We start from the raw sequence: 26,416 nt of genomic DNA on the forward strand, positions 1-26,416 counted from the left end.
TAAAATAAAATAAAATAAAATAAAATAAAATAAATAAAATAAAATATAAAATAAAATAAAATAAAATAAATAAAATAAAATAAAATAAAATAAAATAAAATAAAATAAAATAAAAATGTATTTTAGGGATCCCTGGGTGGCTCAGCGGTTTAGGACCTGCCCTTGGCCCAGGGCATGATCCTGGAGTCCCGGGATGGAGTCCTGCATTGGGCTCCCTGTGTGGAGCCTGCTTCTCCCTCTGCCTCTGTCTCAGCATCTCTCTCTTTCTCTCTCTCTCTCTCTCTCTCTCCCTCTCTCTCCCTCTCTCTCTCTCTCTGTGTGTCTCTCATGAATAAATGGATAAAATCTTTAAAAAAAATAAAATAAAGAAAATAAAATTTATTTTTAAAAAGGAAGAAAGGAAAGGAAAGGAAAGGAAAGGAAAGGAAAGGAAAGGAAAGGAAAGGAAAGGAAAGGAAAAGAAAGGAAAGGAAGGGAGAAAAGAAAGAAAAAAGAGAAAAAGAAAGAAAGAAAAGAAAGAAGAAAGAAAGGAAGGAAGGAAGGAAGGAAGAAGAAAGAAAGAAAGAAAGAAAGAAAGAAAGAAAGAAAGAAAGAAAGAAAGAAAGAAAGAAAAATTTAAACTCAGGAACTCTGTATCTGTCTTGGTCCACTGAAGCAGCTCTCATGTGGTCATCCTGAGAATGAATAGGACAACTGGGATGGGGGAAAGGAGCAATAACCCAGACACCAGCCTGAACACATAATCTCTTCTTGTTTGGAAAGTTCTAGAATTAGGATGAGATGGCCCAGTGTAGAAGGCAGGTTTTTGAGAGGAAAAAAGGAATTTCTGGTCCTGGCCTGGCTGGAGGCCAAGTGACTGAAACAGGTGAAGCCTGATTCCAAACACTTGAGGTACAGGGCTGAGAACAAAGCGTGAGAAAATCCCCCAAGGCTCCCAGAGGGAGTGAGTCAAAAGGAACTGCTCCTCAGTTATTTCAGAAATGGTCTCCTCCTCCATCCCTGGAGGGAATGTGACCTTAATGGTCCCTAGGAGAAAGGCAGACCCTTAGGGCCACTCTCTGGCACCGGATCTGAGAACCCAGGCAGAGTTAGTCTCTCCATCCATGACCCGTGGGAGGGCCATATCCTGGTGTGGATTCTATTTCTTCCTATCCTCTCCCGCGGCCTCAGCCTGAGGCGAGATTCCGGAGGCCGCGCCCCGGTACCTGCGCGCAGCAGCGTCTCCTTCCCCATCTCCAGGTACCTCCCCAGCCCCTCCACGCACGTCATCTCCAGGTAGTTCCTCAGGTGCTCTGCAGCACCTGCCGCCTCCCACTTGCGCCGGGTGATCTGCGCCGCCGTGTCCACCGCGGTCCAGGAGCGCAGGTCCTCGTTCAGGGCGATGTAATCGGCGCCGTCGTAGGCGTCCTGCCAGTACCCGCGGAGGAGGCGCCCGCCGGGCCCCAGGTCACAGCCGTACATGGTCTGGCGGGTGTGAGACCCTGGCCCCGCCCCGACAGGCCGCCACTCAGTCCAAAGAGAAAGTAAAACCTCCCGGGAGTTCCCGCGGGTTCGGGACGGAGACGAGGGGGAGGGGCGGGGACCTCGGACTCGGGGTGACGCCCGGACCCGGACACTCGGGCGACCCCGGCCGGTCGGTGGGGATGGGGGTCGTGCCCTGGCCCCGGGCCCGCGTCGCTCACCGGCCTCGCTCTGGTTGTAGTAGCCGCGCAGGGTGTCCAGGTGCACTCGGTACCTCTGTGCGGTGTCCCTGGCGATCCGCGTCTGCCGGTCCCAATACTCCGGCCCCTCCTGCTCCACCCACCGCGCCCGCGGCTCCGTCTTCCCCGTGGCCGAGTCGCTGTCGAACCGCACGAACTGCGTGTCGTCCACGTAGCCGACGGCGATGAAGCGGGGGTCCCCGCGGCCGGGCCGGGACACGGAGGTGTAGACATACCTCAGGGAGTGGGAGCCTGCGGAGCCGAGGGGCTGAGACCCCGCCCGACCCCCTCCCGCCGCGGGGCCCGGGGCCCAAGGGGAGATGCCCGGGGGCGGGGGGCGGAGGGGCGGCTTCCCGGGGTCCCGCGTCCCCGCCCGCCGGTCCCCTCGCTCCCGCCCGCACTCACCCGCCCGGGTCGGGGTCACGGCCAGGGCCCCCCGAAGGCAGCAGGGAGGCCCGCGCATCACGACTCGCTTCCTTGAGGTTCCAGGGACTCTAAGGGCCGGCAGGGGTGGCCCCACGGGCCGGAAGCCGCGGCGACGCCGACTGGCTCCTCTGGAGCCCCGCCACCCAGTGGGAGTGCGACTGGGGCCAAGCCCCGAGTATCCAGGCGGGGGCCCTGAGGCAGGTTGGGAGAGGGACGAGAGGCGCGCGGGGGGCGGAACCGGGCTTCCCGCCCCCAGACACCGCTCCAGGTCTTCCCGGAGACCCAGGACTTTGCCCTGATTCCCCTCCACCTGCACGGAGCGCTCCTTCTCTCGCTGTCTCCCTGAGGCCGGCCGGCGGTCCTTCTGAGGAAACCAGGGACAGACACCAGGCAGGGATCAGCCCCTTTCTGTCCCTTACGTTTGTGGAAACCCTCGACTTGAGCTGAACTACTCCTTACTTCTCCGTGCTCTTCTGAAAGAAAAATCACGGCCAGGAAACTGGATGCCAGATAGTGAGCTCGCCTGGGAATGGAGATGGAGAGACAGGGATTTTCTCTTTAAACCTGAAGTTGTGGCCACCTGGGAGGCTCAGTGCTTGAGCTTCTGCGGGTGGCTCAGGTCGTGATCCCTGGAGTCTTGGGATCAAGGCCCGAATAGGGAGCCTGTGTCTCTGCCTCTGTGTCTCTCTCATGAATAAATAAATAAAATCTTTAAAAATAAACCAAACAATCTTCATTCCATAGCCCCAAATTTCTGTGTGAGTTCCCCTCATATCCTCAATACATGGAAGCATGGTTTGATACTATACATTTCCATCAGGAGCATGTACAAACTTGAAGCACCTCAAATTTGCAACGTTCCATGCAGTCAAAATGCCCTTCGCCAGTGCTCCTGCATTGCCTATTTTTATGCATTATTCACATCTAAGCAGTGCACATATTTCGTCTAGACATTTTTTGAACTGATTTGCATAAGGAGGCAACTGATTTTCAGGCAGCCCCACAGATATAGTAAATTCTAGATGCAAAAAAATATCTTGCTAAGACCTGGAAATAGAGATTCCATTTTTAAAAAGGCTGTATAACAACATATTTAAATGTGAGGATTCCACTGCTATAAAACTGGTCACCTCTGCTTCTCTCCCTCCGCCTGGGTCTGCAGCCCTTCTCTCCATCTCTCATCAATTAGGGCCTCTCATCCCGAGTCTCCACCCCCTCTCACTCCTGATTGGGGCCCTGCTGCCACTCCAACACTTGCTACCCTAGGGCCACTCTCGCCACCTGGGACAGACAGCGATCCTGCTGATATGAGTCAGGTTGTGTCATTTCATCACTGAAAATGCTTCAGGGGCTCTATTATTTTTAAAGATTTTATTTGTTTATTTGAGCTAGAACACACACACAGGTAGGGTAAAGAGCAGAGGGAGAAGCAGGCTCCCTGCTGAGCAGGGAGCCCAACTTGGGGCTCCATCCCAGGACCCTGAGATCACTTGAGCCAAAAGCAGACACTTAACCAACTGAGCCACTCAAATGCTCCTCCATCTCACTTAGGAAGCCTCTAGAGGGACACCTGGGTGGTTCAGAGGTTGAGCGTCTGCCAGTGGCTCAGGTCCTGATCCTGGGGTCCTGGGATCAAGTTCCACAGTGGGCTCCCCACAGGGAGCCTGCTTCTCCCTCTGCCTGTGTATCTCTGCCTCTCTCTGTGTGTCTCTCATAAATAAAATCTTTAAAAGAAAGAAAAAAGAAGTACTGGAAGGGCTCCTGGGCGGCTCAGTCAGTTAGGCATTCAACTCTTGATCTCGGCTTGGATCTTGGTCATGAGTTCAACCTCCATGCTGGGCATGAAACATACTTTTTAAAAAATAAAAAAGTCCTGAAAAGAAATAGGAAAATAAAATGTTTCTTTTCGGTTTTTCTGGGCGCTGTCATCAAGGAGCTGGAGAGAGGGGTCACAGTGGAGAAGCAGAAACCTGATGGATGACTCAAGGCTCCTACCTCTCCTCTCCTTCAATCCTTGCCGCATTCCTGATCTTGACACCTGTGGAGTCCAGGGCTGTTCAGAAGCTTCTTTGTGGCAGTATTGATGATGCCCAAGCTCCAGGTCAGCCTCCCCTGAGCAACTTACAGTCCAGACCCTCCCAGGCTGCTCAGTCAGAATTCAGGAGCAGCGCAGTGGCGCCCCCATGTGGTCACAGGGATGACGTTGGAAGACCAAGTTCTCCTTTCTCTTGCACAGCAAGGACCTCCCAGGTCTCCCTCTGCTCCCAACACCAGATCAGGGCTTTGAACACAAAAGGTTGCCCCTCTCCATGTCAGGCTGGGTTGCAAAATGTTCCCCCAAATCCACAATAACATAGATGTTTCCTTTGCATGATCACTGATTCTGCCCTCAGGGGCAAGGTCTCCAGGCAATCACAGCTGGTTCCCAGATCTGGTATGGACCGCACAAAGAAATTGAGTGCCCTGTCTCCAAAGATAGGACCTAGGACTCCTAAGTTCCTGGCACTTCTTTCTGCTGCTGCCTCTGGGGCTAGACTCAGTTCAGTAAGTCTGAGAACATAGCATGAAGGATGAGGGGCAGAAGCCCACAGTGCATTGGGTCTAGAAAAGGGAGGATGCTCCTGGGGAGTGAGGCTAGGGTGTAAATAAGAACATGAGAGGGGAAGAGCTTCCAAGGAGGGAAGGAGTCAGGGAGAAGAGGGGCATGGGAAGGGCTGGTCTAAGGGACACCTGTTTACATGGAGAGGACTCTCTGGGTCCTGGACCAGAGTGAAGGGCAGATGCGGTACCAGCCCTGTAGGGACCACCAACCCTGGGTTTTCAAGGTCCCACTCCGTGTTATGGCTGAGCACACTTCAGTTGTCAGCCTTCAGTTGTTCCTTCCTCCTCTATGGCAAGCAGAGCCTCCCCACCAAGCTGAGGAGCCCCTCAACTGAACATGTAGTGTGGGCTGGACACTGATGTGGACTACAAGGACCTCAGTAACAGGACCCAGGGTACTGACCACCGATTTCCCAGCAGTCCCTACACCCTCCATAACTCACTGCCGAGGAGTCTGCATGCTTCCTCTCTGGTAACCCAAGCACCCTGAGATTGGACCCCTCAGGCCCTGTTCTCTGCTACTCTCAACCCCTGAACTTAGAAACTCATGCTACATCCCCAGTCCCAAATCTCCTTTCTACCCTAACCACTGACCCAACACTATGGCGGTGCTATAGACTGAATGTGCCCCACCCAGATACACATGTTGAAATATAATCCTCAGTATGATGGTATTAGAAGTTGAGGCTTTTGGGGGTGATTATATGATGAGAGTAGAGCCCTCATCAATGGGTTTAGAGTCCTTATAAAAGAGACTCCAGAGAGTATGTTGTTTAAGCCACTCGATCTGTGATATTTTGTGAATACCCAAGCAGACTAAGACAATCTCCAAAACCAAACACCGCGAAGCTCTTTCAGTTTCAGACCCACGTTAAGGAAAGTGGCCACAGCATGTATTCATTTATTCACAAATATTTAGTGAGTGTCTCTGTGCAGGGCATGATTTTAGGCCTGGTTATCACTTAATCAAGAGAAAAAGTGCCTACTCTCCTGATGCCTACAGTCTAATAGGAAAGACGGACAATAAAAATAGTAGCATTATTATGGCATTATATAGTATGCATTCCTGTTACCTATTGCTGGCTGGGTAACAATCCCAAAATAAAACTACCTTTTTATTAGCGGTCATTCTATGCAGACTGGGCTCAGCAGGCAGCTCTTCTGCTCCATCTGACATGGTCTGTGGCTGTTGTCATCTGGAGGCTCACCCTGATTCAAGAGGGTTCCCTCATAAGGCCGCAGTCAGTGCTGCCAACAGCTGGGAGCCTTCTAGGGCTACTGGCACGGAGCCACCCAGGGATCCCATACCACATCTTCTGTAACCATTCATCTGTTGGACATCTGGGCTCTTTCCATAGTTTAGCTATTGTGGACATTGCTGCTATAAACATTGGAGTGCTGGTGCCCCTTCAGATCACTACATTTGTATCTTTGGGGTAGATACCTAGTTATGCAATTGTTGGGTTGTAAGGTAGGTCTATTTTCAACTTTCTGAGGAACCTCCTACTGTTTTCTAGAGTGGCTGTACCGGCTGTACTCCCACCAACAGTACTCTCTTTCTCCACATCAGCACCAACACTTATTGTTTCTTGACTTGTTAATTTTAGTCATTCTGACCAGTGTGAGGTATATCTCATTGTGGTTTTGTTTTGCTTTTTGTTTTTAATTTTTTAAATTTATTTATGATAGTCACAGAAAGAGAGAGAGAGAGAGAGAGGCAGAGACACAGACAGAGGGAGAAGCAGGCTCCATGCACCGGGAGCCCGATGTGGGATTCGATCCCCGGTCTCCAGGATCATGCCCTGGGCCAAAGGCAGGCGCCAAACCACTGCGCCACCCAGGGATCCCTCATTGTGGTTTTGATTAAAAAATTCATTAAATACACCTAACCTACCAAACACAGTAGCTAAGTCTAGCCTACCTTAAACACACACTCAGAACACTTACGTTAGCTTAGAGTTGGGCAAAATTATCTCACACAAAGCCAATTTTATAATAAAGTGTTGAGGGGCATTTGGCTGGCTCAACCAGAACACGGGACTCTTATTCTTGGGGTTGTGAATTTGAGCCCCATGTTGGGTGTAGAGATTACTTATATAAATAAAAGCTTTTTAGGGACTGCTGGGTGGCTCAGCAGTTGAGCATCTGCCTTTGGCTCAGGGCATGATCCTAGGGTCTTGGGATTGAGTCCCATATCAGGTCCCTGTGGGGAGCCTGCTTCTCCCTCTGCCTATGTCTCTGCTCTCTCTCTGTGTCTCTCATAAATAAATAAAATCTTAAAAAAAAAAAAAAAACTTTAAAAAGTGTTGAATAAAATATGCAACTTCGGGATCCCTGGGTGGTGCAGCGGTGTGGCGCCTGCCTTTGGCCCAGGGCGCGATCCTGGAGACCAGGGATCGAGTCCCATGTCGGGCTCCCGGTACATGGAGCCTGCTTCTCCCTCTGCCTGTGTCTCTGCCTCTCTCTCTCTCTCTCTCTGTGTGTGACTATCATAAATAAATTAAAAAATTAAAAAAAAAAAAAACTTTAAAAATATGCAACTTCTTGAATACTGTATTGAAAGTGAAAAACAAGATAATTGTATGGGTACAGAATTGCTGTTGTTTACCCTCACAGTTACATGTCTGACTGGGAGCTGTGACTCACTGCTGCTGCCCAGAATCACAAGAGTACTATACTACATCACTAGCCTGGGAATGATCAAAATTCAAAATCTGAATTACACTTTCTATTGAATGTGTTAAAGCCAAAAAAATTGCAAGTCAAACCGTTGTAAATTGGGGACCATCTGTATACTAGCAATGCACAAGTGGAAGTTGACAAAACCCTGATAAAAGAAATCAAAGAACTAAATAATGAAAGATATTCCATATTCATGGGTAGGAAGACTTGATATTGCCAAAATGTCAGTTCTTCCCAACTTGGTCTTTATTTTTTTTTTTTTAAGATTTTATTTATTTATTCATAGAGATGCAGAGAGAGAGAGAGAGAGAGAGGCAGAGACACAGGCAGAGGGAGAAGCAGGCTCCATGCTGAGAGCCTGACGTGGGACTCGATGCAGGGTCTCCAGGATCACGTCCTGGGCTGCAGGCGGCGCTAAACCGCTGCGCCACCAGGGCTGCCCCCGACTTGGTCTTTAAATTCAACTCGATCCCATTCAAAATCTCAAGTTTTTTTTTTTTTTTTAAAGATCTTATTTATTCATGAGAGACATAGAATAACCAGAGACATAGCAGAGGGAGAAGCAGAGCTCCCTACAGGGAGCCTGACACAGGACTCAATCCCAGGAACCCAAGACCTGAGCCAAAAGCAGACATTCAACCAAGCCACCCAGGCGCCCCTCAGCAAGTTATTTTGTGGATAACAAGGTGACTCTGAAGTTTATGTGGAGAGGCAAAAGAGCCAGAATAGCCAGTCTACCATAAGAACACAGAATTACGAGAACTGATACTACCTGACTTCAAGACTCACTATAAAGCTATAGTAATCAAGACAGTGTATACAGTACTGGTGAAAAAAGTATATCAAAGGAAGAGAACAGAAAATCCAGAAACAGACCCACATAAATATAGTCAACTGATTTTTTATATGAAAGCAAGGGCCATAAAATGGAGAAAATGTAATCTGTTAATAAACAGTGCTAGAACAATTGCTGGACAACCACATGCAAAAAAAAAAAAAAAAAGTGAAATGAGAAAGCTCTCTTGAAAGGTTACTGTGAAGGTCACCTATGACAAAAACAAAGCCTGTCCAGCAGATTCAATGGATTTCAATATTCTTAAGGACCCACCTCCACAAGTTTCATATAGAGGGTACAGTAATTCATGTCAGTCACTTCAGTCCTGCCAATTTACTGGGTAGGATGCAGTATCAGCACATTGGCCTCAGAGAGCTCTGCAGCCCCTTCAACCTTGTGGATGGTATTTACCATAATCCTGTGCTTCTCTCTGGCTGAAATCAGGATCCTCCTGCAGAAGCCAGACCCAACTCTCATTTGAATGTCTGTATTAAACATAAAGCCTTTTCATATAAAGGGGGGAAAAAAAGAGTATCAAAACACTATGACAGGGATCCCTGGGTGGCGCAGTGGTTTGGCGCCTGCCTTTGGCCCAGGGCGTGATCCTGGAGACCCGGGATCGAATCCCACGTCGGGCTCCCGGTGCATGGAGCCTGCTTCTCCCTCTGCCTGTGTCTCTGACTCTCTCTCTCTCTGTGTGTAACTTTCATAAATAAATAAAGAAAAAAAATATTAAAAAAAAAAAAACACTATTGACAGGTTCCCCGCTCAGCAGCGGGGAGTCTGCTTCTCCCTCTGTCCCTCCCCACCCCCATGCTCATTCTCTCTTAAATGATTATTCTTTTCTAAGGAGACACTGTGAGATACCCAGGAGTAAAAAAAATATATATATACACTAACACAAAATTAGGTAATCTGGCTTACAGATATTTACCTTCATTCCTTCATTTCCATGATTATGAGATCCAAAACTCATTCAATAGAATTGAACTGACTCAAATAGTCTTTCCCTTATACCAATTCTCATAGATGAACATCCAAATTCAGACTCTATTTTATTTTTTTTCATTTTTTTTTTCAGACTCTATTTTAGAGTTCAGGACTATCTACTGTAAATTATTGGAGGTTAATCCATTTTAGAGCTCATAACCTAAAATAGAAAAACTCAGATGGTAGAAATCCCTACTTTTCAGGAAGGATACTTTATTATTAGTGCATCATTTAGATTGTCCTACAATAGTCTCATCTCCTGTATTTTCTTAATGGCTACAAATCTTGCTTTTAATTTATAGATGGTGGTTAGTTTAGCTTCAATATTAGTTGCTTATAGTCTCTTTAACCTTATACTGGATAGTTTCCCACATTAGTTTGGGCTTCTTATGTTCCAATAACTAATACTTTAAGCCATACGTATACAAATCAAATATGAATCATACATAACCCTATCGCTAAGAAACATGAAGCTTCTCATCCCCCAAAATCCTACCAAAGTTCTTGGTTCTTTTTCCACTGAAAAGTGAGAACATGGGATGCCTGGAAGGCTCAGTGGTTGAGTGTCTGCCTTTGACTCAGGGCATGATCCTGGGGTCCAGGATCAAGTCCCACATCGGGCTCCCTGCATGGAGCCTGCTTCTCCCTCTGCCTATATCTCTGCCTCTCCATCTCTCGTGAATAAATAAATAAAAATCTTTAAAAAGTGAGAACATGTCAGCTAATGGAGAATGTGAGGTCTTGGTGCTTCAGCTCCCCCCGCCCCAAGTTTGAGAGCCACTGACCTCCAGGAAGGTCACCCTTCCCAGTTCCTGGATCTCCATGCTATGGCAGAGGCCATCTTCCCATCAGATTCAGCATGATGTCACAAAAACAGTGAGCTGGTTAGCAACTGTCCACTCTCCAGCCATCTTGTTTCCTGAGGTACATTTTTCTGAGGGCCTACTTTCTCCCAGATGATCGAAACTGGGACCATCCACTCCCTTCTGAGCCACCTCTACACATAAGGACGGAACTATACACTCCAGCCACAGGACATTTCAGAATATACTGCAAAAAGGTTAACATGTATACACAAGGCTCACATCACACATCTGTTTTACTACAGATTTATAGTGAGGGCTCACAAGTTCAACAAAGCTCAAAATCGATTACTAGTGGTCACATTCTTTTCAGAAGCCAAGGGTACAATGACACAACAGTGCTCAAAACTACTAAAGAATGCAAATCCCTACAACATGCAATGCACAACAGACAAGAAATGTCATTCTGGGCCAGCAAAAAGAGAAACAGGAAATAAAGGGGTAATCATTACTTCAGCCAAGTCAATAGATCTGAGCTTTTCAGGTACACCTGGGAATGAATTCTCCAGGCTTTCCAACCAACCAGCTGCAGACCTTGAGCATATCTGGCCCAGAGAGGGACTAAGAGATACTTGCTGAATGAGCCCTTCTGATTGCAAATGACATATTAGATAAAGAGCTAGTATCCAAGATCTGTAAAGAACTTAGTAAAACTCAACAGCAAAGAAACAATCCAATCATGAAATGGGCAAAGACATGAACATAAATTTCACCAAAGACATACACATGGCCAACAAGCACATGAGAAAATGCTCCACATCACTGGCCATCAGGGAAATACAAATCAAAACCACGAGATAACCACCTCACACCTGTGAGAACAGTGAAAATTAACAAGACAGGAAATAACAAATGTTGGAGAGGATGTGGACAAAGGGGAACCCTCTTGCACTGTTGGTGGGAATGTGAACTGGTACAGCCACTCTGGAAAACTGTGTGGAGGCTCATCAGAGCTAAAAATAGAACTGCCCGACGACCCAGCAGTTGCACTGCTGGGGATTTATCCCAAAGATACAGATGCAGTGAAATGGCAGGATACCTACACCCCAATGTTTAGAGCAGCAATGTCCACAATAGCTAAACTGTGGAAGGAGCCTCCGTGTCCATCGAAAGATGAATGGATAGAGATGTGGTCTCTATATACAATGGAATATTACTCAGCCATCAGAAAGGACAGATACCCACCATTTGCCTCAATGTGGATGGAACTGGAGGGTATCATGCTGAGTGAAGTTAAGTCAATTGGAGGACAATCATATGGTTTCATTCATTCAGGGAATATAAAAAATAGTGAAAGGAATATAGGGGAAAGGAGGGAAAATGAGTGGGAAATATCAGTGAGGGGGACAGAACATGAAAGACTCCTAACTCTGAAACGAACAAGGGATAGTGGAAGGGGAGGCGGGCAGGGGGATTGGGGTGACTGGGTTATGGGCACTGAGGGGCACTTGACCGGATGACCCACTGAGTGTTACAGTGTTATGTTGGCAAATTACTCTAACTAAAAAAATATACAAAAAAAAAAAAAAAAAACCAAAACACCAAAAACCCTTCTGAGCCAGTTTCCAGCACACCAGCAATCTAACTTTTACCTTGCAGAACTGAGAAAGGAGAACATAGTTTTAGTTTTAGAGTGTTATAAAGCAAGTTCTGCCTCAACTGGCAGGAACTTTTTCACATCAGTCTTGTCTAGGGCCAGGTTGGGAGGGAGGTTAAGTTAGGGGCAGGGCCCTGGGCAGGGCCAGTCACTGAAGCGAGGCCAAGGCCTGGAGGGAAGGAGCCAGTTCCTGGTGGCTGTTGGGCAGTTCAGACAGCTCCCTGTTACACCAGCCATGGTACTCCCTCTGCCCTGGCTCTCCTGTTGCTGCCGTCGCCTGCTCCTGCCTTCCTGGCCCCTGGCCCCCCAGAGCTCCTGGAGGTGCTGCTCCCAGAGCCCCAAGGCGAGCACAAAAGAGCAGACCAGCTCCACAAGCAGTGGGAAGAGGTCACCCCCAAGGGTAAGTGGCACCAAGAATAGGGAGGCAGAGGGGTGGAGGAATCCCTTTAATCTTATATTCACAGGCCTGTTCCAAATAGATACCACCCCCAACCCAGAGTCCTTGGACTAGTCCCAACTCCCAGATCCCCAGCAGTTTCCCCACACCCCCTACACCTCGAGGACTCTCTCCCCACAGCCCTCCCTCCCTGCAGAGTCCAAGAAGTCCTTGACCAGGAATTTCCCCTCCTCTAACAGTTAATTATTTCTTGGTGGGGGGAGGGACAGCCAGTCCTCTCCTCTCCATATCCTTCCTTGCACAAGGAGTCCAGTTTAACCCCTGAGCTGCAAACTGCCCCCCACAGGCCTATGCCTAAGACCAGAAGCTACCCTGGCTTCACAGTACAGAGAACCTTATTAATAAAAGGGGGTTGAAATGTGAGAGGCACAACACCGGACTTCCAGCAAGCCTCAGCTCCCTGCCCTGGCTGATGCTCCCTCCCCTCTGCCCCCCTCATTCAGGGTCCCAGGCCCCGCCCCACAGCTGAGCTGGCCCAAGCTGAGGAGTTGCTGGAGCAGCAGCTGGAGCTGTACCAGGCTCTTCTGGAAGGGCAAGAAGGGGCTTGGGAAGCCCAGGCCCTGGTGCTCAAGATCCAGAAGCTGAAGGAACAGATGAGGAGACACCGGGAGAGCCTAGGAGACGCCTAAGCTTTCCATCAGTTCCCATTTTACCTTCCAACACTGGAAACACTACACACCACCCACACTGAGGCCTTTGGGTCAGAAACATCCCAGCCCCTCCTAGGCCACTAAAAAAAAAAAAAAAAAAAAAAAAAAAAAAAAAAAAGGAAGACACTTTTCACAAAGGAAGACACTTCAGAAATTGAAGTAGCAAGGAGCAATGGCTTCTGCAGTCTTAGTCACATCCCCCTCCCCCTCTCTGATCCCTCCCAACTGACCTGAGCCCCACAGCAGGGCACACAGTCCTTATAAGAATGAATATACACTGAATCATGACCTAATCTCACCCCAAACCCAATAAAGGCATGGAGCACTTACAGACAGCACAGACGCATGTGTTTTTTAGTTTTGTTAAAAAAAAAAATTCCGACAATTCAGGAAACAGGGATTCAGGAGTGGTGGTGATGCAAAAGGGGGAAGCCATGGGGTGGGGGGTGGGGGTTGTCACGGGTAGGTGGCAGTAGTGTCTCCTTCACCCCATGCCTACTGTCGTCTCCTGAAGAGGGACAGACTGTCACATTCCAAAATGGGTGGGTAAGTCCTCTACCGCGTCTGTTCAACTGGAGAGAAAACATGGCACAATTACAAGACATGGAAAAGGCAAGGCTGGCAGAAAACATGCCCCCACCCCCCGCTACATGCAGATGTCTGTAGTTTGTGGGTGCAAAGGATAGACTGGGGGTAGGAAAAAATAAACTAGCTTGTTAAGAAAAGAGACATACAGGTCAACTAAACATCCCAGCAGGGGCATCAAGATCCAAGGGACATAATAAGTGCCTGTTACACACTAAAGGCTCTTTATGTACATGATGGGATTTAAGACAAACACACTAAAGAACAAGGAGACTGGAGTTGAGCCAGTTTCTTAAGATCCATACTCACTGTAAGAGGAAATGTCTATCTCATCTGGCAGCTCACTAATATTGACTTCAAAGCGATCCTGCACATCATTGAGGATCTTGGCATCATTTTCATCTGATACAAATGTGATGGCCAAGCCCTTGGTGCCAAACCGGCCTGCTCGGGCCACCTGGAAGGAGACAGAGGATAGTCCTGGGAGATCCCGAAGTAGGAAGACATCCAAAAAGAAGGGAGAGGCTATCAGGTATGAAGATACAAAATCAGGGGGAAGGGACACTGGAATGCCCGTGTGGGTGTGGAGCTTACCCGATGCAGGTAAGTGTCAGAATCCTCAGGCATGTCATAGTTGAAGGCAATGTTCACCCGCTCAATGTCCATGCCTCGGCCAAATAGGTTGGTAGCCACAAGAATTCGTCGTTGAAAATCTTTAAACTGCTGATACCGAGAAAGCCTTCGTGAGAAAGGAAATTAGAAAAATACTGAGTCCCTTCGCTTCAACGGTCTCTTTTCCTTCCCAAGGACACAAAACATCTTTCCATTTCTGACTTACCTCTCCTCCTGGGGCATCCCTCGGTGGATGGCAATGGCTGGGAAGTTCTGCTCTACCAGCAGCTGGGCAAGGGCAATGCAACGCTGCACAGACTTCACAAAGATCACCACCTGGGTGTGTGACAGTTGGGGGACATGGGTCCATGTGGGATAAGTGAGAGATTAAGTGTGAGAAGAGTTTTCAGTAACTACTCTTTTACTCTTCCTGAAACTTCTCCAATCCCCATTACATATTCCTCTTCTGTTCTAAATACAACTTAGCCTTTCTCACTCAGTTCTGATTTTTCCTGAGCAGACATGCTGAAGAGAAGGTACAGAGAAAAGTAACTAAAACTACCAGATATGTTAGGGAGACAAGAATGAAGCTAATGGTAAAAATGAAAGTGGTAAAAATTTAAAGTGTGGAGAGTAGTTTCTGCTCATCAAAAACATCAAACATATGCAATTTACCTTAATTTTAGAAAGTTTTTGGTGCAAACGAACCACAGCAGGTAAAGTAGTGGAATATTTCCTCTCAGTAAACAGTACAAGAAAAAACAAATTTTAAAAACCTAAGAAACCCAAGATACTTTGGAACTTTTACAAGTTTATGAAATCCTCTCAAAGATTTTGAGATTTTTCTTTACTCAATACCTGGTTGTGACAGCCAAAGAACAGAACAGCAGCTCCCATCTTGTTCACACTAAGCACCAAAGGCATTTAAATTCTCATTTAAAAGAATTTCATTTGAAGGTAATTTCCCCACTGTTCTCGCTCACATCACCTATGTCATATCCTCAATAAAAAGGTACTTAACCAGGTTTCTGCTACAGTTGGAGACGTGCTCATCCCCCTACTGGACTTTGAACAACTGACCTGATTGAACTCAAGGACATCGAGAAGGTCAAAGAGCTTCCGGTTCTTCTCGTTGTCCTTCAGTTTCACGTAGTACTGCTGCAACCCATGCAGCGTCAGCTTCGTCTCATCATCCACGAAGATCTCCATTGGCTGGGGGAGGGAGGGGGGAGTAGGGGGGGAACGGGAGGAGGGCAGAGTGGGGGGGTTAAACCTGGGGGGGTGGAGGAACTTGATCTCCAATACACCCCATTGGGGGATGGGAAAAGAGAAGACTGAAAACCCCACCACACCCCCAAAAATACCCTCATTTTAATGTGGTCTCTTCCACGTTAGCTCTAATTTCCTTCCTATCAGTTGTTTTAAGATTGCCCAAGTATCACGGGAAGGTAACCTGGCAAGGAGTTTGAAAAGGAGCAGTGAGACCACCCAATGGCAAGATGCCATGACCTCAAAAGGAGGTAGCAGAGGAAAGAAACAATGGGAGAGGATCCCCAAAGGGAAAATGTAATCCAAACACCTGGGAATTGGTGGGACATGGGGACTCGAGGTCAGGAATTCCACCACAATTGGTTATAAAAATAGAGGGGAAGACAGGGATTGCTCCATTTGAGTATTCTCCCAACTAAGAGAATCAGGGGGCACCTGGGTGGCTCAATCGGTTAAGCGTCTGCCTTCGGCTCAGGTCATGATCTCAGGGTCCTAGGATCAAGCTCCGAGTCAGGCTCCCTCCTCAGTGGGGGGTCTGCTTCTCCCTCTCCCTCTGCTCCTCCACCTGCTTGTGCTTGCTCTCTCTCAAATCAATACATAAAATATTAAGGAAAAAAACAAACAACTAAGAGAATCAGATCCACATCAGGAGGGTGGATTATCTGTTAAGATCAGAATGCTAAAATGAACATAGTCAAAAATACCATGACAAGTTACTCAGGATGAGTAACAACTCGCCCTCAGACCACAAGGGAATAGTTCAGATGGCACTGGTCTCTGAACTAGGAGTCAAATCAACTATAGTGTTACATGGACAGTACCAATAAATGGTGTTAAGAAACAAATTCAGAGCAGCAGATATACAACCATCTTGTAATATATATATGTATGTATACACACACACACACACACACACACACGCACACATAAAACCCGTTAAGGGGAGGAAGATAGCATAAAAAAACAAATTGACACAAGACTCAACTCCTGAGTCCAAGTTTCCTAGCACTCTTCACTAACCTGGGGACATAATTAACATGAACACCCAGGGCCCAAGGTTTCAGGAAAGGATGAGTGTGGCACGGGAGAGAACCAGAAGCCCAATCCCAGAAAGCAGGCTTGCAAAAGCAGGCTTTTCAAAATGAAGCTTCATGGTCTCCTTCAAATCGAGCCCCAAGTATAACTAAAGGTAACTGACATCCCATGGGAAGGAGCAGTACAGGATGAGAAAGAATACACTGCACTGTTTATACAATAGGGCCCATCTAGCGCCAAACCCTAACACCCACCTGGTTACATCCAAGTGGAGCTCCTCACATTACTTTTCCCATATCCCTCTCCTTGGAGTATTAAAAAATTGTTTTAAAAAGGAAAAAAAACTACCCCCCGTTTCAGGACACCCCTCCCCCCAACACATATGGGGAAAAACAGGGAGCACGGCACGCCTTGGATTCAGGAAAAAAACCGGGAACAGAAAAAGAGGCTGGTTTGGTCCTCAGCTTCCTGGTCAGGTTTCCCCGCGGCCTCCGCTGCCGCCATCCACCGCTGGGTGCCGTCTGCATTTCCCCCGCCGTTCCATGGTGCTTCTCCGCTGCCGGCTCACATCAGCCGATATTCCGGATGGGTGCGAGGAGGTATGGACGGAAGGAGTAAGGGATCGGGGACTGAGGTGCCAAAGGCCCCCACCCCTGGAGGTGGGGAGGGAGCGGATTCATTTGTGCTGTTTGCTCTTCTTTTGGACATGCCCTGCCATCTGTCTGTCCCTCTCTTGCTCTCCTGCCACCGGGGGGTTGAGTTTTGGGGAGCAGAAGGCTCCAACTGTCTGCTCGATGCCACCTTGAGGGTGCGTGGCTGTAAAGGGGTATGTAGGAGACGATGGGTGGGTAGTAGGGCAGAAAATCCTGCCCTCCCCCAAAAAGGAAGAAGAGGTTCAAAAATGCTGTGATGAGAAAAAAAAAAAAAGGTCGAACACTACCCGCTCTCAAGTTAACCCGACCAAGTCTTCCGGAGTTTCCCTGGCGCCCGCGCAGACCCTAACACTAGCTGTCTCTGCCTCTGTGTGTCTCTTCAAGGAGTCATCACTCCCAGATGGGCACGTGCCCCCTTCTTGGCATTTGAAGGACAAGGGAGTCTGGAGGAAGAGGGCGCAGAAGGGGAGGAGGCAGTGGGCGGGGAGTGGAGGGAGAGAAGGTAGAAGGGTATTTACGTCTTGCATGAACTTGCGGCAGACAGGACGGATCTCTTTGCTCAAGGTAGCACTGAACATCATGACCTGCTTCTCATGGGGGGTCATGCGAAAAATTTCCTGGACATCCCGACGCATGTCTACAAGAAAAAGGAAAAAAATCCTAGAAGGAAAGAAGGAAATGTCATAGACAAAGACCGGAGACAGCCTCCCCAATGAGGTGAAACTGCTGGAAATGGGTAAGCAAGAGCCATTTCCCACCAAGATTTGTCTCAGGTACTCTATTTACACGAACCACCATAAAATCACATCCACTGCAGTAACACATGGAAAATTTGAAATAAAGACCTAGGACCAAATTCCAGCACTATGTGTTTTAGCCAGGCAAGAAGATAATGAAACTCCAAATCTCACAAGTATGATATGGAGATGAAGTCCACTGCAGAGGCTCACAAACCTAAGACCCTTGAGAGATGCTTTACAAGGTCCTTCTCCCTACTTTCTCCCCACACCCCAACTGTCTACAAATACTGCACACATAATTATATTCTAGTTGTCAAAGTCCAGTCCATGCTTCCTCTGGATCACTGTCCTATCCAGCCAGGCAAATAAGACCTCTCTACCCAGAACCCATCTTATAGTTCACCATCTAAAATAACCGAAGATCACTTGGAACTACTTATCCCTGGGGCTATGTCCATCCCCACTCCCTCATTTATTAAATGTGAGCTCCAATTTTCCACTCATTTATTAAATGTGAGTTACAATTTTCTTTTCTTGTGGAACACTGAATTACAGAAAATCCCATAAACTCTCCACATTAATCCTAGCACTTAGGTCTATTCAGTTACAAATTCTGATATATGTGCAGGGGATGCCAGAAAGTAAATGGTCTTCCTCCTGCAGTTTATCTCCCCAGACACCCAGCATAAGAATCTATAAAGGCAAAGAACAGTGGTGTGACTGATGTCTAAAAAATCAGCAAAGTTAATCCCCTCAAAGAAAAAAGAACTCTCCATCACAGAAAGAAAGGATAAAACACCCTTCCCCTTGATCACCAAGGTTGCTTAAAAAGCCTAACAAAAACCAACAGGAGAGCCAGAGCCATCAGTCATGGGTGATAGATTAAGAGTCGTCCTGGCACTAAAGTGCTCCTCTATCAAATAAACATCATTTGGCTCTAAAGGGCAACTCCCAGATCACTAGCTTCACCCCAGCACTGTCACTCACCGAGCTGTTCAAGCATCTTATCACATTCATCCAAGATAAAGTGTTTAATGTGTTTGAGATTGAGGCTCTTATTTCGAGCCAGGGCGAGGATGCGGCCAGGGGTCCCCACAACAATATGCGGGCAATTCTTCTTCAGCACCTCTTCATCCTTCTTGATAGACAGACCACCAAAAAACACCGCGACCTGTATTAACCCAGGAGAAAATATGGTCTCACAAGGAAAGAGTCCAATCTCCCCAGTTCCCACCCTTTAAATTTAATCTACATGAATTCTTAGAACATTTCAAAGCTAAAAGGAACATCAAAGGTCAGCAAATCTAAAATTCTTGTTACGTTTCCCAAACACTGAAGCTAAGAAACAAAAGTGTCTTGCGTAGTTATGTGGCTAATCAAGGTAGTTAGGACTAGCATTCTTCAGACTTAATCTAATAATCTTCCTTCCCACAGTGCTATGGCCAGACTTCCAAGAATGAGGAATGCAAGGGGTGCCTGGCTGGCTTAGTCAGTAGAGCATGTGACTCTTGATCATGAGTTTGAGCCCCTCGTTGGGTGTAGATTATACATAAAAAACTTAAAGAAAAAAAAAAAAGAGGACAGCAAGAAATCACCAGAGTGCAAAGTACCACAAAATGCCTCATAGAACATCAAATTTTCCTAAACTCTGATTTTTCTTTTTTTAGTAGGCTCCATGCTCAGTGTGGAACCCAATCAGGGTGTGAACTCACAACCCAGAAATCAAGACCTGAGCCAAGATCAAGAGTCGGATGCTCAACCACCTAAGCCATCCAAGTGCTTCTGAACTCAGATTTCCAAATGCCTTTTTGCACAAACCCTACCAAATTATTGATTTAAGCTACACATACTACTCCGTATTAAAAACATTATGGGAGTATTTGTTGAGAATCTGAGCCTTATTATTATAGTATCGAATAACACCAGAAACTGCTTTCCAGCTTCAAAGAATGAAAAATCAATTACAAGATCAGACTGTTTTGATAAAACTAAAAGCACTAATTATGGGACAACCAAGTCTGCTGAAGAACAGGAAATATACAGTGTATCAACTCTGAACAATTCTTGCCAAAAATGTTTAACTTCAATTAGTTGAGTTTTCAAATACATATTTGAGTTAAAGGAAATACTGGAAAAAAAAAAAAAAAAAAAGAACAAGTTAATACCATAAGGGAGTAACCAGACAAATCCAGAGGTAGGATATTCTGTAAAATTAGCCCAAGCTTGGGCAGCCCTTGTGGCTCAGCGGGTTTAGCGCCGCCTCCAGCCCAGGGCGTGATCCCAGAGACCTGGGATCGAGTCCCACATCAGGCTCCCTGCATGAAGCCTGCTTCTCCCTCTGCCTGTGTCTCTGCCTCTCTCTGTGTCTCTATGAATAAATAAATAAAATGTTAAAAAAAAAAACAAAAAACTAGCCCAACCTCAGACAAGTCACTTTAGCACAATTTTAAACAAAAGTAAGGAAAAAAAAAAAAAAAAGTAAGAAAATGTCACGACAATTTGATCTTAACACCAAAAATATTCTGTTTTGGGGTGCCCAGTTGGCTCAGTTGGAAGAGCATGTGACTCTCGATCTCAAGGTTTTGAGTTTAAGCCCCATCCTGGATGTAGAGATTAAAAAAACTAATAAACTTTAAAAAAATTGGGATCCCTGGGTGGCGCAGCGGTTTGGCGCCTGCCTTTGGCCCAGGGCGCGATCCTGGAGACCCGGGATCGAATCCCACGTCAGGCTCCCGGTGCATGGAGCCTGCTTCTCCCTCTGCCTGTATCTCTGCCTCTCTCTCTCTCTGTGTGACTATCATAAATAAATAAAAATTAAAAAAAAAAATTAAAAAAAAATTCTCTTTTGAGCAGCATAATCTGCTAAATTGGACCTACAGAGGTCAAAATACAATCCTCACTCACTAATGAGCCCAACAATAAATGTTTCAACGGTCATAACAGTGGAAACCATTTTCTGGTTTTCCACTTTGTAGAATCAACAGGCCATCGAGCCTGCTCAATGAAAGGACATAAAAGAAATGCTAAGGATAGCTACAACATAAGGAGATATGCATAACACACATGCACACGACACTTAAATTATTGTTAAAGAATTAATCTTCAAATATCAAAAAAAATCGTAACCAATCTCTCGTGAAAAGAAATAAAAAACACTCATAAGGTGATAAAACGAGAGAATAGTACCTAATACTTGGTGTCACAGAACCATAAGGAAAAAAAAAGGTTAACGAATGATTACCTTCTATGAAGTCCGATTAGAGGTAAGAGAACACAAATCTTTTCATCATGAGACCTTCTATTACTTCAGCATGTTTACTGCATGTTTACCCCCACATTGTTATTACTACTTTGGTTCTTAAGACTACTTTTAATTTAGGGGTGCCAGGGTGGCAGAGTCCACTAAGTGTCAGCTCAGGTCCCAATCTTAGGAGTCCTGGGATATAGCCCCATGTGGGACTCCCTGCTTAGAGGGGGAGTCTGCTTCTCCCTCTCCCTAGACCTCCCTCCCCACCCGACCCCATCCCGTTCGTGTATGTTTGCTCTCTTAAATAAAATCTTTTTTAAGAATTACTATTTTTAGTTTAGGGCTAGGACTCAACACATGAGTAACAGGAGAATATCACAACAATCCAAACAAAAGTACTGTTTTTCACCACATCCTAGTCAGGAGAGTAGGAGGTTATACACATCAGTGCTTCTCAAACTCCAATTATCTGAAGATTGTATTAAGATGCATGTTTAAAAAAATAAAATAAAATAAAATAAAATAAAATAAAATAAAATAAAATAAAATAAAATAAAATGCATGTTTATACTCAGTTAGGTCTGGGATGGTACCCATATATTCAGCATTTCCATCAGGCTTCCAAATGATGCTCTAACCAGAGGTCTGGGAACCATACTATGAAAATCAAGATTATATATGGAAAACCGCCCAAACCTAGTCTGTTGTGGCCCCTAAATATCTTTCAATTTTCTGCCATTTTAAAGAATCCTCAAAATTCACACACCACACACTTAAGAGATATTTTGAAGCTTCCAGCCTTCTCTTGCACACACCCTAGAATTCTCAAACTGTCAACCAAAGCACAGTGAAATCATTCAAAGTCAGTATAAAAAAGTAGTAAACCCAAGTATAGTACTGTGGTAAACATCCTCCAGAACCCATTCCATGCAGTCTCCTGCTGCTAGCTATATTAACATGATGTGTTAAGAACAAACTAAAGCTTCTCCAAAATTGGAATATAGTGAACGATATGTGTATTCAAGTAAACCATAGAATGTAAATCTCTTGCACACCAAAGTTTGCAGAAACTGACCAGCTATTACAAGTAAATGACCTTCATATAAAGTTAATCATCTGAGAAAATGAAGACTGTTGGTCTACAAGTCTTCAATGTCTCCAACTCCCCACACTCTCCCAGGTTTATCTTGGCTTACCTTGACATTGGGCATGTATTTAGAGAAGCGCTCATACTCCTTGCTGATCTGAAATGCCAACTCCCGGGTGTGACACATCACCAGCACAGACACCTTGGGTGGAGGGGGAGTACATGGAGATAAACAGTATATCCTTACTATCCCCTCTGGGGAACCAACTGTCACAAAAGCACATCTGACAGATCATAAATTACTTCAATTCTGAGATCTAAACCATTAACCCCATGATTACTATGTAATATCCCCCAGGGCCATCAGTCAAAGGTGACAGAGTTCATCTTAGCCACAAACACTCATGGCTCTAAAAGCATCACACAGCTGAGACAAAACACCCTTCTCCAATATTCCTAACCAAAAATGTCTTCCATAGCACTCTCCCCAGGTGTACCTGTCCAGTAACTGGCTCCAACTGTTGTAGTGTGGCCAGCACAAACACTGCTGTCTTTCCCATCCCTGACTTGGCCTGGCATAGGACATCCATTCCCAGAATGGCCTGAGGGATGCACTCATGCTGGACTAGAAGCAGGGGGAGAAAAAAGATAAATTAGACTTCAGTATCCAGATAACTCCACAACCTTTTTTCACCATGCCAAACCCATTTCTCACCCCTTCTTAAATGGTTATCAATTTCCAGACCCCTTCTACCTCTCTGCTCCCTCAGATTTATCTCAAAACCAGATAGACCTTCCTAGTTCCTTCTAGCTTTAGCCTCCTCCAACTCCAGTGCCCCCCCCCCCCCAAACTGCAAACAACCCTCTCGCACCTACCAACAGTTCACCTTTGGTGCTTCTGACTCTGTCCCTACTTTCCTTAATCTGTAACAATCCAGGACATGTGACTGCCTGCCCCAAGCCATTTCTCCTACTTAGCTTCCCTTGCTTTAAGGCTACAAAACGTTGCAACTCTGAAGGGGTTGGTAGCTGATCCAGAAGCCACCCATTTTAGACCAGCTATTAAGATTTCCAGAGACCAGAGGTGGCCTGGCCCAACAGGGAGAGACTAAAGGTCCAACCAGTCCTCTCAGGAAATTCAAATTTAGAAACCTAAACAACAAAATTAATAACAAGTAGACAAGAATAAGTGCTGGTCACAAGCACAAAGCTCTAAGTTGCTTTTAGGTCACTAGCCTTTTCATGTTATCATGAACAAAAAAAACCAATCTATATAAATCTTTCCTACTGCTGAAATAGTTTTTGACCTTTATTTCCTAAAGTAGCCTAAATAAGAACGTTATTACATTAAGTGACTCTTTAGCACACCTTTTTCTTGTATCCTTAGAAAGCCTAATGAACACTATGACCTGCAGAAAATTTACCTTCTGATGGATGTTCAAAGCCACAGTCAACAATGGCCCGGAGCAACTCTGGCTTCAGCAGGAAGTCACGAAAGCCAGAGCTGTGGATGGAAACGTAGGAACCCTTGACATCCTTCTTGGCAGGGGCCTCAGACCCGTCTCCCCCAGCGGCTGTCTCTACTTCATCTTCTTCATAGTCCAAGAGTTCATTGTCCACATCATTTTCTGCCATAACTGAGCCGGCAGGGCGAGAAGGAGATGGGTCTCTGGATGGGTTCACGCAGAATAAGTAAAAACAGAGGAGGAGAGTGGGGGCTGGAGCAAAAGTTAAAAAAAAAAAAAAAAAAAAAACCTAGTTTGTGATAGAAGAGCTAGGAAAAAAATAGATGGAAGACTTATTAGTCAGGAGCAGAGCCTTCGCCCCTCTTTTCCATCCCCACACTCTTCCCACTTTCCCTAAACTGTGATCCCTTTACCTGGGGATAAAACTAACAGGAACACAAAACATAAAAGCAACAACAAACATAACACCGTGGTCCCAAGTGAGGTGGTTGAGACACAACTTTTCAACAAGATTAGGATCAGAATAGCATTAAACAGGAAGTAGGAAGGGGACAACCAGCCTATGAATTCCTCATCTGTAAGCAACAATAATGAAGAAAACGGGTAACGAAAAGCAAAGTAGGACAACGGAGTGAAGAATGGAGATGACAAGGTAAGTGCTGAAAAATCCTCAAAGGACCTCTCTGCTTTCCTAGTAATCTCCCTAACAAAGCAGCCATCAGTTACTGGTGATAGATTAAGGTCATCCTTGCGCAAAGCGCTCACTCCTCGAAATAACATCATGTGGCTGCCATCCACCTCCCACTCCCCAGGAACCTCCCGGTGTCTAAGGGGTCCCCGTGTAACGCGGGGGAGGGGGTACAGAAGACGTGGCTGGGACGGGAAAGTACTCCTCTCTTCTCCATAGAACGAGAGAGAGACAGCATTCGCTCCAGCTCTACCAGGAACTATATTGCAAAGGGTCTTCTGTTGCTCCTCAGATCAGACTCCTCTCCGATAACCGAAATGACACCACGCATGAACAAGTGGAAAATGTTCCAAGTGATGGTTGGTGAGCTCACAGAAGGGTCCAACCAGGCCCAGTAGTCGGCTCCTCCTCCAGTTCCCACCTTGGGCCATTAAGAGGACCCACAGAAGAGAGGAAAAGTGAAAGGAGCCCCGCCCTCCGCAAATGCCCCGGACTAGAGGACATCTACGCCGCCTCTCACCACAGCTAGGGCCGCGGATAAACGAGAAGCCCAAGCGAAGAAGCAGTGAGCGAAGAGAACACAATGGCGCTGGGGCCACCATCTTGGATTGGGCCCCCTAGCATCGCTACCCCCCCTCCAGAAACTCTTAGAGCTCTGAAAAGGGATGCAAGCAATAGAAATAATGACCCAACTAGGCCCCAAGGACCAGACTATAGCCTGCGGAAGGGGTATCAGGAGTCCAGGGAACAGGATGGCCGCAAAGAAACGCAGATGGAGGCGGATGATACCGAGGGCCAAAGCTTACCTGAGCAAGGCGAGCGCATATGGCGGCGGCAACAGCGACGAAAGAGGGACTCTGCCTTCACTTCCGGTTTTCGCCTTCTCTCACCCAGGCGTCTCGCCTTCTCGCCTGCCAGCACGCAGGCGCGAGAGACCGGAAGAAGACCCTTTCAGATGCAATAGTTCCGCGCGCTCCGGGGTTGCCTTTAGAAAACGCCTGTGTGAATTTTTTTTTTTTTTTAAGGCACTTCTAACTCCTTCGCTACTGCAAGTAACAAAAGCCTTGAAGGAAACTAGCATCGTCTCCCACTGTTACCTCTTTTCTCTGTCCTCGTCCACTCCGCGTCCCTCACCTCTTCCCTCGGGTTCTTGCCGGCAGGTCTTCTCTCTGGTCACCCCTCCGTGGGCGCCCCGCTCGGGAACAGGCTGGCGGGGGCTGAGAGTTCCCACGGGGTCCTCCGCCCGGTAGTCAAGGTGACCCGGCGCGTCCTCGCTGGAGCTAGTCTGACCCCAGCTAAGGGGAAGGAGTGAGCCTGCGCTGCGCCCGCGGGTCCTCCCCTACCCCTTCCCCAGCGGTGGAGACGGTGGGCGGTGTCTTCCCAAAATGTTGGCCCGTGTAATTGACTGATGGGCAGGAAATTCGAGTCAAGAAGGTGTTCTGCAACCAACGGGTTGGATCGTCTCCAGGTGTTAAAAATAAATGGTAGGACTCGAGGGTTACACAGTATCCCATAAATATTATTTCAATCAGAATGTCGCCAACCCCGCCTCCAGCAGGCCAGCCCCATTATTCACCTTGAATTTTATCCTGAAAGAAACCTTCGATACCCCAGTCTTTGATATGCTAGGTAAGTCAGATGTGATGTCCACAAAAATGACAGCAAACGTTTGGCCCTTGACCACAGTTAGTCATCTAACACTAAGGAATTGGTACCATTAGTCCCATCCTGTAACAAGCAAACGAAGCAGCATGTCCAAAGTAACAGCTAGTAAGCTGACAGAGCCAGGATACAAGTACCTTTTGTTCTCCATTGTATCCTGCCTCTCTGCTTAAGGAGTCTGGTTAATATTTACACTGTGGATTACCTCATTGGTTCAAGTCTTCGGTCTGGTGAAGCAGGCATTGTTTTCTGTGTCCAAGAGAACAGTGACCCAAGAATCGTGTGGTAGAAGGGCAGTTTTTCCAACCCTAAGTATCCGTCGATTCAACAGTATTTATCCACTGCCTACCTTATGCCGAGCGCTAACCTAGGATCTGGAGACTCAGTGAACAGCCCTGTCATCACAGAGTTTCCACTCCAGGGAAGACAACAAATAAGCAAATGTCAAGTAGTAATAAATGTCATTAAGAAAAATAAAGAGGGGATCCCTGGGTGGCGCAGCGGTTTGGCACCTGTCTTTGGCCGAGGGAGCGATCCTGGAGACCCACGTCGGGCTCCCGGTGCATGAAGC

General features: G+C 46.6%; 3 protein-coding genes and 2 non-coding genes across 12 annotated transcripts; 1 reads left to right on the forward strand and 4 right to left on the reverse strand.

The window, feature by feature from the left end:
• Nucleotides 1–732: 732 nt before the first annotated feature.
• On the reverse strand, nucleotides 733–2,566 carry LOC112913586 (DLA class I histocompatibility antigen, A9/A9 alpha chain-like). Its single transcript, XM_025990400.2, has 3 exons — nucleotides 2,106–2,566; nucleotides 1,683–1,952; nucleotides 733–1,481 (listed from the first exon to the last, which is right to left on the reverse strand). Exons 1-3 carry the CDS (start codon nucleotides 2,161–2,163, stop codon nucleotides 1,027–1,029), a joined length of 783 nt encoding a protein of 260 aa, XP_025846185.2. The 5' UTR covers nucleotides 2,164–2,566; the 3' UTR covers nucleotides 733–1,026.
• A 9,026-nt stretch (nucleotides 2,567–11,592) lies between these two features.
• Nucleotides 11,593–13,141, forward strand: MCCD1 (mitochondrial coiled-coil domain 1). The gene is made up of 2 exons (XM_025990403.2): nucleotides 11,593–12,094; nucleotides 12,595–13,141. The coding sequence occupies exons 1-2, from the start codon at nucleotides 11,930–11,932 to the stop codon at nucleotides 12,778–12,780; spliced, it is 351 nt and encodes a 116-aa protein (XP_025846188.1). The 5' UTR covers nucleotides 11,593–11,929; the 3' UTR covers nucleotides 12,781–13,141.
• Nucleotides 13,142–13,149: 8 nt separating this feature from the next.
• DDX39B (DExD-box helicase 39B) lies at nucleotides 13,150–26,016 on the reverse strand. 8 transcript variants are annotated; one of them, XR_011995386.1, is made up of 12 exons: nucleotides 25,281–26,016; nucleotides 24,990–25,168; nucleotides 23,454–23,747; nucleotides 22,527–22,654; nucleotides 22,139–22,231; nucleotides 18,683–18,866; nucleotides 15,703–17,592; nucleotides 15,079–15,210; nucleotides 14,225–14,334; nucleotides 13,981–14,125; nucleotides 13,696–13,843; nucleotides 13,150–13,373 (listed from the first exon to the last, which is right to left on the reverse strand). XR_011995386.1 is itself a non-coding variant. In XM_072727454.1 (12 exons), exons 2-12 carry the CDS (start codon nucleotides 25,006–25,008, stop codon nucleotides 13,357–13,359), a joined length of 1,389 nt encoding a protein of 462 aa, XP_072583555.1. In that variant the 5' UTR covers nucleotides 25,009–25,168; nucleotides 25,281–26,016; the 3' UTR covers nucleotides 13,150–13,356. The 8 variants fall into 8 exon arrangements, 6 of the variants coding, with proteins under 6 accessions (XP_072583555.1, XP_072583558.1, XP_025846187.1 ...); XR_011995385.1 differs by having other exon boundaries at nucleotides 24,990–25,181; nucleotides 25,281–25,493; XM_072727454.1 differs by having other exon boundaries at nucleotides 17,474–17,592.
• On the reverse strand, nucleotides 18,555–18,631 carry LOC112913832 (small nucleolar RNA SNORD83). The gene has a single exon (XR_003233747.1). It is a non-coding gene; the product is annotated as a small nucleolar RNA SNORD83 (small nucleolar RNA).
• LOC112913830 (small nucleolar RNA SNORD83) lies at nucleotides 24,209–24,283 on the reverse strand. Its single transcript, XR_003233745.1, has one exon. It is a non-coding gene; the product is annotated as a small nucleolar RNA SNORD83 (small nucleolar RNA).
• Nucleotides 26,017–26,416: the final 400 nt, after the last annotated feature.

Source organism: Vulpes vulpes, chromosome 1 (genome assembly GCF_048418805.1).
Source record: "Vulpes vulpes isolate BD-2025 chromosome 1, VulVul3, whole genome shotgun sequence".
NCBI classification, from domain to species: domain Eukaryota; kingdom Metazoa; phylum Chordata; class Mammalia; order Carnivora; family Canidae; genus Vulpes; species Vulpes vulpes.